The following is a 10,910-nucleotide window of genomic DNA, read 5'->3' as shown; positions in this document are numbered from 1 at the left end:
TTATATTTAAATATATACACACATATTTAAATATACATATATATATATATATATATATATATATTTTATAGATATATAGATATATTATATATATGTATATAAATATATTATATATACTGTATATATGCACCTATAAATTTTCATAACAACAGTTTTATTGTTTGTTGAACGGAGAAACCTTCTCATTCGTTGATATGTTTGTCGTTAAACATGCCATCCCAAATATCAACATCCGGTAGTTGCAATATTGGGCAATGCAACCAGAAATCGTACTCTTGACATTTCATTTTTATACATTTATTTATTTTTCGTTTTCTTGTTTGCATTTTATTCCTTCGCAGCGTTATCTTCCGCGTGAAGAATTGTGTTCTTTATGTGGTGTTTATTCTATCATACCAACATACATTCATATATATATATATATATATATATATATATATATATATATATATATATATATATATATATATATATATATATATATATATATACATATATATATATGTATATATATATATATATATATATATATATATATATATATATATATATATATATATATATATATATATATATCACACTGTATGATTACATTATAATTATATTAGTAAAACATGAATGGAATTCTCCAAGAAGGAAATGATAGAAGTAATAATACACTATGTGGCAGTTATAAACATTATTTATCTTCTAATGCTCTTCAGATATTACGTTCTTGTTGCCTCGTCTCCTTTTATCATTATTTCCTGAATTCATAATAGATCGTCATTATTTTTCCCATGGTTTCTGATATTGAAATCTTTAGAGGCTTTTTGCAAAGGAAGTTTTTTTTTGGGGGGAGAATTAATGTGGATCATCTCGCATTGCAGATTGTTTGACACTGATGGTGCTTTGGAAGTTGATAGGCTCTCTCTCTCTCTCTCTCTCTCTCTCTCTCTCTCTCTCTCTCTCTCTCTCTCTCTCTCTCTCTCTCTCTGAAGATCCATCAGCATCCTATATTGTAGATGTGTCTGTACAGTAACTGAGCTGCAGGGCGTATTTTCTTATGTGGATGGGTTATATATATTGGTCTAGAAACTTCTTTGAAGGTGGACGATACGGCTTTATAGTTGCTACAGATATTATGCAGTTTTAATCCTTCCTGAAATAGTTATGAATGAACTGAGATAGGATTTCTTGTGTTTATTATCATTGTGTTAAAAAAAATTGCTTTTGCCATTATTATTATTATTATTATTATTATTATTATTATTATTATTATTATTATTATTATTTTTATTATTATCATTATTATCATTATTATTATTATTATTATTATTATTATTATTATTATTATTATTATTATTGAGGAAAGAACCTTTCTTAAACAAATCCTGTTAAATAGATGGCTGCATAATTTGAATTAACTTTATACAGAGTCTTCTCAGTTTTAATTATAATTCTTTTCTCTTCTACGTTAATACTGAACGATAATTAGCCATTGTTCATACTTTGGCATAAAGAAATACATTAACAGCCCATTTGCAGCAGTCTTTATTCCCTAGACAAGAGGAGGTAGTGAAATACGTGGGGTAAACCCGTGGAGTTTAACAGGTTTCTGGCAGATGGTTTCCGGTGTAGTATTTCAGCAAAGAAATAAGGAAAATTGTGAAGACTCAATATAAAATGAACTCAGGTGATGCAGCCACCTTATTTAGCAGGAATTCAGCAGCAGTAGTAGTAGTAGTAGTAGTATTAGTAGTAGTAGTAGTAGTAGTAGTGGTGTTGGTAGATAATGTTCACATTTAATTAATGTGTAAAATCTCTTGAGATAAACATTATTATTATTATTATTATTATTATTATTATTATTATTATTATTATTATTATTATTATTATTATTATTATTATTATTATTAGTGGTGGTGATGGTTGCAGATCTGTTAACGGTAATGTTTTATTTAAGCAAGGTAAAAACATCTCTGTAAAGAAACCTTATTATTATTATTATTATTATTATTATTATTATTATTATTATTATTATTATTATTATTATTATTATTATTATTATTCGTGGCGGTGGTGGTAAATATACTAAAGATAATGTTCGCATTTACATGAAGTACAAAATCTCTTCTGGCAAACGAAGTGACCTGTATCATACCTTTCCGCTGTGGAGAAAAGACTTCTCCCTTTTATTAAAGGGGGCTTACACTGACCAATCGCCATTTTATGAAAAGAAAGCGAAGCCGGGAAATCTGCTTTCTACGGTATGAAATATCACACCTCACTTTATGTGCCCATTTGAAATTCAAATTCAAAATTGCAATTTACTCAACAAACCAAAGCTGACTTTTTTCCCCCACACACATTTTTGCCTTCCCCTCCTTTCGAATCTTTTTTGAATATAAAGGGCCAAGGTCTCTCTGCAAATCAACTATGGAAGTTTTGGGGTTTTGTTATTTTCCAGAGGATCGCGTTGGCGTTTTTATTTTTAATCAATCAAGGCATTTCCAGTGTTAACTTATTTATTTTTGTAATACTGTTTAGGTCGTAACGACTAGGTCAGTGTGCATATGTGGAAAGAATTTGCTTTTGTAATACTCTTTGGTCGTAACGACTAGGTCAGTGTGTTCATGTGGAAAGAATTTACTTTTCTAATACTGTTTAGTCGTAACGACTAGGTCATTGTGAACACATGGAAAGAATTTACTTTTGTAATACTCTTTAGTCGTAACGACTAGGTCAGTGTGTTCATGTGGAAAGAATTTACTTTTGTAATACTCCTTAATCGTAACGACTAGGTCATTGTGCATATGTGGAAAGAATTCACTTTTGTAATATTCTTTAGTCGTAACGACTAGGTCAGTGTGCACATGTGGAAAGAATTTGCTTTTGTAATACTCTTTAGTCGTAACGACTAGGTCAGTGTGCACATGTGGAAAGAATTTACTTTTGTAATACTCTTTAGTCGTAACGACTAGATCAGTGTGCACGTGTGGAAAGAATTTACTTTTGTAATAATCTTTAGTCGTAACGACTAGGTCAGTGTGCACATGTGGAAAGAATTTGCTTTTGTAATACTCTTTAGTCGTAACGACTAGGTCAGTGTGCACATGTGGAAAGAATTTACTTTTGTAATGCTCTTTGGTCGTAACGACTAGATCAGTGTGCACGTGTGGAAAGAATTTACTTTTGTAATAATCTTTAGTCGTAACGACTAGGTCAGTGTGCACATGTGGAAAGAATTTAATTTTGTAATACTCTTTAGTCGTAACGACTAGGTCAGTGTGCACATGTGGAAAGAATTTACTTTTATAATACTCTTTAGTCGTAACGACTAGATCAGTGTGCACGTGTGGAAAGAATTTACTTTTGTAATAATCTTTAGTCGTAACGACTAGGTCAGTGTGCACGTGGAAAGAATTTGCTTTTGTAATACTCTTTAGTCGTAACGACTAGGTCAGTGTGCACATGTGGAAAGAATTTGCTTTTGTAATACTCTTTAGTCGTAATGACGATCTGTGCAGAATAATCTTTAGTCGTGACTAGGTCAGTGTGGAAAGAATTTACTTTTGTAATAATCTTTAGTCGTAACGACTAGGTCAGTGTGCACATGTGGAAAGAATTTACTTTTGTAATACTCTTTAGTCGTAACGACTAGATCAGTCACGTGTGGAAATGTGGAAAGTCGTAACGACTAGGTCAGTTACTTTTTTTGTAATACTCTTTAGTCGTAACGACTAGGTTTGTGGAAAGAATTTAATTTTGTAACTTTAGTCGTAACGACTAGGTCAGTGCACATGTGGAAAGAATTTTCTTTTGTAATAATCTTTAGTCTTAACGACTAGGTCAGTGTGCATATGTGGAAAGAATTTAATTTTGTAATAATCTTTAGTCGTAACGACTAGGTCAGTGTGCACATGTGGAAAGAATTTACTTATGTAATTCTCTTTAGTCATAACGACTAGGTCTGTGTGCACTTGTGAAAACAATTTACTTTTGTATACCCTAATGTTTTTGTGTATATGGTAGGTTTCTGCTTCCTAACACTAGTAGTTATGACTTTGACCGTCGACTGACGGTCTCTTGTATTTTAACTGAGGTTGTAGTTTAACAGAGAACTTACATTATCACAGTTGATCTCTGATCCTCTTTTCATGCTTGGAGCGACCAGGTTTTCTGAACAGCAGCACCATTGTGCAGTAAATGTTCCACGCTGTCGAGCTCCTCAGTCCCAGAGGTCTGTTGTTCCTCACACCGTTGGACTATGGAACAGTATTCTTGAGGATTTTGTGTAATTAGAATCTCAAAGTTTCAAGCGAAGATACAGTGCATTCTTCTTCTTCTTCTTCTGCTACCCTAAAACAATTCACCTTGTATTTTACTAATTTATTTATGTTTTTTTTTTATTTATTTACCAGTTTATTAATTAATCTTTTTTCCTTTTCTGATAACTAATCCCTTTCTGTATTTCCTAATATCTTCTGTAACTTCTTTCAAATGAATACCAAATTGTGTGGAAGCTTGAAGTTCAAGCCAGTGGCCCCTCTGGTGGGCTTGTTCTATATGATTAGGGGTTTATCTTCCGAATAATAATGGTAATGATAATAATATTCCTAAAGTTTTGAGCCCCAACAGACGCACACTTCTACTGGAGCAAAACCCACGTATACGCTAGAGTAAATCTTGCCGCGACGATAATGATGTCAAACCATGTGTTATCGTGGTGTGTGTAGTGCTGTCACCGTGAGGAGACACACACACCATACTAAGTCATGCAAAAACCGTCATTAAAGATAAAAGAAGGCAATGAAGCGACCGTTACGTCAGTAATGTCAACACCTTTAATAATGACGTATGGAATAACCTGGCACAGGTAAAGGAGAGAGAGAGAGAAAAAAGGAAATATGTCACTGATTATTGCTAGGTGTCTTGCAAACAAGGTTATGATATACAGTCATTAGGACGTCATTAGAGAAGGCTTTTATTGCGAGGTATAGTTTCCAGGTGTCAGGTTCAGCACGGAAGACAGTACGTGAGACTTAGAGGCAAAAACAAGGATGAACTACTATATGTTTTAAGTACTTTTGACAGAATGAACTGCAAAGGTATAGCTGTTATTCACATCTTCATTTTTGTCTTTTTTTTTTCGTCAAGATCACGAAGTCGGGTTCGAGTAATTTTATATACTGTTCTTAATACTAAAATTCTACTTCTAGGGTGTTAATATTATTTCTCGTAAGCTGGCTTCTAAACCTCGTTTGCAAAGCACGCTTGGCATCATATGAAGTAGAGTATATTTGTACACATTCATACTGGTTTTCGTGGTTGTTCGAGGGTCGCGAATAAAAATTTGTTTTTATAAAAGTCAGGTCCCTATCCACTAGGGGCTATCACTTAGTGAATTGTACAAATTATACATATATATATATATATATATATATATATATATATATATATATATATATATATATATATGTGTGTGTGTGTGTGTGTGTGTGTGTGTGTGTATAATATATATATATATATATATATATATATATATATATATATATATATATATATATATATATATACACACATACACTGATGCTAAATAAGCGGATATTTATATATTTATCCTGACTTTCGTTCTGCCACAGATATATGTGGTTGTATGTATGTATCGAACGAGTACAAAAAGCTATTCTGTATTATTTTATATGTCCTTATGAATCGAGAAAAGTTCCAGCTGGTGTGTATTTTTGTTTAGGCGAAAGCAAAGGTGGTACCTCAGTAAATGAAGAACGCGAGAAAATGCAGAATGAATGAATACCGTTTTTCATAAGCCCCCTACTTGGAATTTTATATATTTATTTATTCATTTTATGATAATGAGAATATTTTTATCTTTGATTTAATTTTAGAGGCCTTTCATTTTTTCTGTATGGTTTTATGTTTTGTTGGGGAGCAGTGAGATCTTTTCCCCAACTGAAAAGTCTTTTTCTTATTTTTTGTAAGAAATGAGGAAACGTACGAGAAAACTCTTCTTCCGTTTTTAAGTCTTTCGATCATTGTAATTTAAAATAATCGAAGTTCCACAGAAAATTCAGTTAAGACAAGGAAGATGTTTTCATAAGTTGACTTCTGAATCTAATGTATGAATTGGTCCTTGTAAAAATAACTTTTCCAGTTATGGATATTCAAATCATTTCAGGTCTTTCAAGAGTATTTTTCACATTGAAAAGTATCAGTTCATGCAAGGCCTCCAAAAGTTCCCTTGTAAAAATAACTTTTCCAGTTACGGATATTCAAATCATTTCCGGTCTTTCAAGAGTATTTCTCATATTGACAGTATCAGTTCATGCAAGGCCTCCAAAAGTTCCCTTGTAAAAATAACTTTTCCAGTTACGATATCATTCAAATCACGATATTATTCAAATCTTTTCCGATCTTTCAAGAGCATTTCTCATATTGAAAGTATCAGTTCATGCAAGGCCTCCGAAAGTTCCCTTGTAAAAATAACTTTTCCAGTTACGGATATTCAAATCGTTTCCGATCTTTCAAGAGCATTTCTCACATTGAAAATTCAGTTCATGTAAGGCCTCCAAAAATTATTCTTCCATTTAACAATTTTCCAAGCTTTCCGTCGCCTGCCGAGTAATGATGTATATTAAATATTTATTTTACTCTAAAGCTATCAAAATATCGAAACTTTTAAGGCCGCCTGGCAAAACTCATGTCTTTTGTTAATACAGTCAATAGGTTCTCATTCCCACCAGATTAAACTCCAGCGGAAACAAAACCTTTGAAATGACCTCTCTGTGCACGAAGATTTCCGTGATGACTGCAGCAATATCTCTGCGTATTACCGAGCCAGTGTTAGCGGTCAATCATATCGATACTGTAATTAACTTGATGAGTCTGTAAAGTCCATTCTTCGGGAGCGGTGCGCTCGCCAGAAGCCTTCTCTATTCCAGGTGTCGTAAAAACTGCCGATTCGCCTTAATGGAAGGATTAATTCTTAATTACGGAGCATTATAGCAAAAGCGAGAGTTGGCGGTTGTCGCCTTTTGCATTCAGGTGACCTGCTACAGGTGGGGGAGTGTTTGGTAATGAACAGCATAAAGGAAATGCTGAAGTGTCGTACCTGTGATGTATGTACAGTTTATATATACACTTGATGTTGGTTGCAAAACACACGTTTACACACTCTAGGTACCTGGAGGCATTTCAGTTAATTAGTGCTAGAGAGTAGGTTATTCTCTCTCTCTCTCTCTCTCTCTCTCTCTCTCTCTCTCTCTCTCTCTCTCTCACACTCTTCTCAACACACACACATTCTGAATTACATTTACTCTGATCAAGTTGTATTCTCTCTTTCTCTCTCTCTCTCTCTCTCTCTCTCTCTCTCTCTCTCTCTCTCACACACACACACACACACACACACACACACACGTCCTTTTAAATTACATTCATTCTGATCAAGTTGTGTTTCTCTCTCTCTCTCTCTCTCTCTCTCTCTCTCTCTCTCTCTCTCTCTCACACACACACACACACACACACACCTTTTAAATTACATTCATTCTGACACTCTCTCTCTCTCTCTCTCTCTCTCTCTGACACACACACACACACCTTTTAAATTACACTCATTCTGATCAAGTTGTGTTCTCTCTCTCTCTCTCTCTCTCTCTCTCTCTGACACACACACACACACTTTTAAATTTCATTCATTCTGATCAAGTTGTGTTCTCTCTCTCTCTCTCTCTCTCTCTCTCTCTCTCTCTCTCTCTCTCTCTCTCTCTCTCTCTGACACAGACACACACACACACCCCTTTTAAATCATCTTCACGCTATCCAAGTATCCAAGTTGCATCACAAAATGCACATGAAATTTGTTCAGTTCTCCCAATTCCCTTTTTTTCTCTCTTTCATCTCATTACTGTCCTTCTTCTTCTTCCTTTTCTTCTTCTTCTTCTTCTTCTTCTTCTTCTTCTTCTTCTTCTTCTTCTTCTTCTTCATTTTCATGTCACCATCTATTCTCTAACGACCCCCAGAGAGTGAGGAAAGGTTTCTCCGTGTTTGAAAATAGTACGCCTCTCCATAACCACGTCAGGGAATTTCGTATATATATATATATTTTATTTTTTCCTCTGTAATGGGGGACGGTTACAGAGTATTAAGGCCCCCATGAGACACTCCCGGTGATGGGAATGGGGAAGCTTGTTAGCCTTTAGTTGATGGGAGTTTTTTTTTTTTTTCGGCCGTCCTCGATTATTTTCTGTCAGGTTGTTTTTCCCTCCATTTTATTTCCTTTCGCGTGTGTTGTTTCCTTCTCGTTATTGTTGTTGTTTATGGGCGAATCGTTGCCTGTTCTTTGTTGTCCTGCATTTGGTGGTCGGGGAGATTTTCTAACTATTTTGTCGCATTTTTTTTTTTTTTTTTGCTTAGTTTTCTCCGCAGTGGTTTTTTTTGTTGTTGTTGCATGATTAGATATGGTTGCTAGGTCTGTCAGATATCATTATTATTATTATTATTATTATTATTATTATTATTATTATTATTATTATTATTCATCGTGCATTGAGCTATCTTTCATCCCTCAATCAATCAATTAATATTCTCATTTTTTAAGATTTTATCCCTTATTTTAGTCCTTGAATTAGGAGACATTTAAGTAAACTCAGTATTATTATTATTATTATTATTATTATTATTATATTATTATCTCATCTCTCTTCCCTAATCAATCCGTTAACATGGCTGTTAATTAATCTCTCTCTCTCTCTCTCTCTCTCTCTCTCTCTCTCTCTCTCTCTCTCTCTCTCTCTCTCTATGTCATTGACGTAATAGGTATTTCGAGAAACTCTGCACCCATAGGAGAGAACGACCCCCGCAATACAGCCTGTTCTTATCTTCATCCCTCCAATGTAGCCTGTATTTCTCTTCTTCCCTCCAATTCAGCCCTGTATTTCTCTTCCCGCCTCCAGTATAGCCTGTACTTCTCTTCCTCCCTCCAATACAGCCCACACTTATCTTCCTCCCTCCAGTACAACCTGTAATTTTTTCCTCCAAGAAAGCCTGTACTTTTCTTCCTCTCTCCAATACAGTCTTTACTTCTCTTCCCTTCCCTCCAATACAGCCTGTACTCTCTTCCCCCCCCCCAACAGCCTGTACTTCTCTTCCTCGCTTCAAGAAGTCTGTACTACTCTTCCTCCCACCAATACAACCTGTAATTCTCTTCCTCCCTCCAATACAGGCTGTACTTCTCTTCCTACCCTCAAGACAGCCTGTACTTCCCTTCCTCCCTCCAATACAGTCTTTACTTATTTTCCCTCTAAAAAATTCTGTACTCTTCTTCCCTCCAATACAGCCTGTACTTCTGTTCCTCCCTCCAATACAGCTTTTAATTCTCTTCCTCCCTGCAATATAGTTTGTACTTCTCTTCCTCCAATAGTCTTTACTTCTCTTCCCTCCAATACAGCCTGTACTTCCTTTCCTCGCTCCAATACAGTCCATACTTCTCTTCCCTCTAATAAAGACTGTACTTCTTTTCCTCCCTCCAATAAAAGCCTGTACGTCCCTTCCTTCCTCCAGTACAGGCTATACTTCTCTTCCTCCCTCCAATACAGCCTGTGCTTCCCTTCGCTCTTCCAGTACAGCCTGTACTTCTCTTCCTCCCTCCAATACAGCCTGTATTATCTTTTTACTTCCAATACAGCCTGTACTTCTTTTCCTTCCTCCAAGACAGCCTGTACTTCTCTTCCTTCCTCCAAAACAGCTTTACTTCTCTTCCTCCCTCCAAAACAGCCTATACTTCTCTTTCCTCCAAGACAGCCTGTACTTCTCTTCCCCCCTCCAATACAGCCTGTATTATTTTTTTCCTTCCCATAGAGCCTGTACTTCTTTTCTTCCCTCCAAAACAGCCTGTACTTCTCTTCCTCCCTCCAAAACAGCCTGTACTTCTCTTCCTCCCTCCAAAACAGCCTGTACTTCTCTTCCTCCCTCCAAAACAGCCTGTACTTCTCTTCCCCCCTCCAATACAGCCTGTATTATCTTTTTCCTTCCCATAGAGCCTGTACTTCTTTTCCTCCCTCCAAAACAGCCTATACTTCTCTTCCTCCCTTCAAAACAACCTGTACTTCTCTTCCTCCCTCCAAAACAGCCTGTACTTCTCTTCCTCCCTCCAAAACAGCATGTACTTCTCTTCCTCCCTCCAAAACAGCCTGTACTTCTCTTCCTCCCTCCAAAACAGCCTGTACTTATCTTCCTCCCTCCAAACCAGCTTATACTTCTCTTCCTTCCTCCAAAATAACTTATACTTCTCTTCCTCCCTCCAAAATAGCTTATACTTCTCTTCCTTCCTCCAAAATAGCTTATATTTCTCTTCCTCCCTCCAAAACAGCCTGTACTTCTCTTCCTTCCTCCAAAATAGCTTATACTTCTCTTCCTCCCTCCAAAACAGCCTGTACTTCTCTTCCTTCCTCCAAGACAGCCTGTACTTCTCTTCCTCCCTCCAATACATCCTATACGTTCTCCTCTCCCTTCCCTCCACCGCTCCAATGACCCGGTTCGGTTCGTGTCTTGGCAATTCCGTGATCTTGTTTCTTTCCCGTCGCAGGTCCCTGGGGTAATAACTCTCTTAGATTACACCTCTGGTCGGTGGCTTTGGTGTTCCGTAATAGATTGTGAGTGGAAGAGTTAACTTTTTTTTTTTTCTTCTCCGAGCGTTTTTTCTTTCTTCTTCGTTCTTTCTTTGGTTCATTAGGTCAGGACTATGGTTTTTTTTTTTTTGGTCTGAAAAGTTAAGGTGGGATCTTTTTGTTAAAGTGAAAAGGTGATATATATATATATATATATATCTATATACACATACACACACACACACACTATATATATATATGTACATATATATATATATATATTTATTATATATATATATATATATA

The 10,910-nt window shown here is 35.6% G+C and overlaps 1 protein-coding gene across 1 annotated transcript in view; it reads left to right on the top strand.

Moving 5' to 3' along the window:
• LOC136833005 (uncharacterized) overlaps positions 1–10,527 on the top strand; it is a 41,226-nt gene extending 30,699 nt beyond the window's left edge. The window contains exons 3-6 of the mRNA XM_067094654.1: positions 4,119–4,276; positions 8,952–9,019; positions 9,221–9,685; positions 10,067–10,527. Coding sequence (XP_066950755.1) covers positions 4,119–4,276; positions 8,952–9,019; positions 9,221–9,685; positions 10,067–10,527 — 1,152 coding nt within the window. The remainder of the gene's footprint in view (positions 1–4,118; positions 4,277–8,951; positions 9,020–9,220; positions 9,686–10,066) is intronic.
• The last annotated feature ends 383 nt before the right edge of the window (positions 10,528–10,910 follow it).

Source organism: Macrobrachium rosenbergii, chromosome 51, assembly GCF_040412425.1.
Source record: "Macrobrachium rosenbergii isolate ZJJX-2024 chromosome 51, ASM4041242v1, whole genome shotgun sequence".
Taxonomy (NCBI): Eukaryota; Metazoa; Arthropoda; class Malacostraca; order Decapoda; family Palaemonidae; genus Macrobrachium; species Macrobrachium rosenbergii.
Note: the sequence above shows the minus strand (reverse complement) of the source record. Positions and strands in the feature narration are given on the sequence as shown.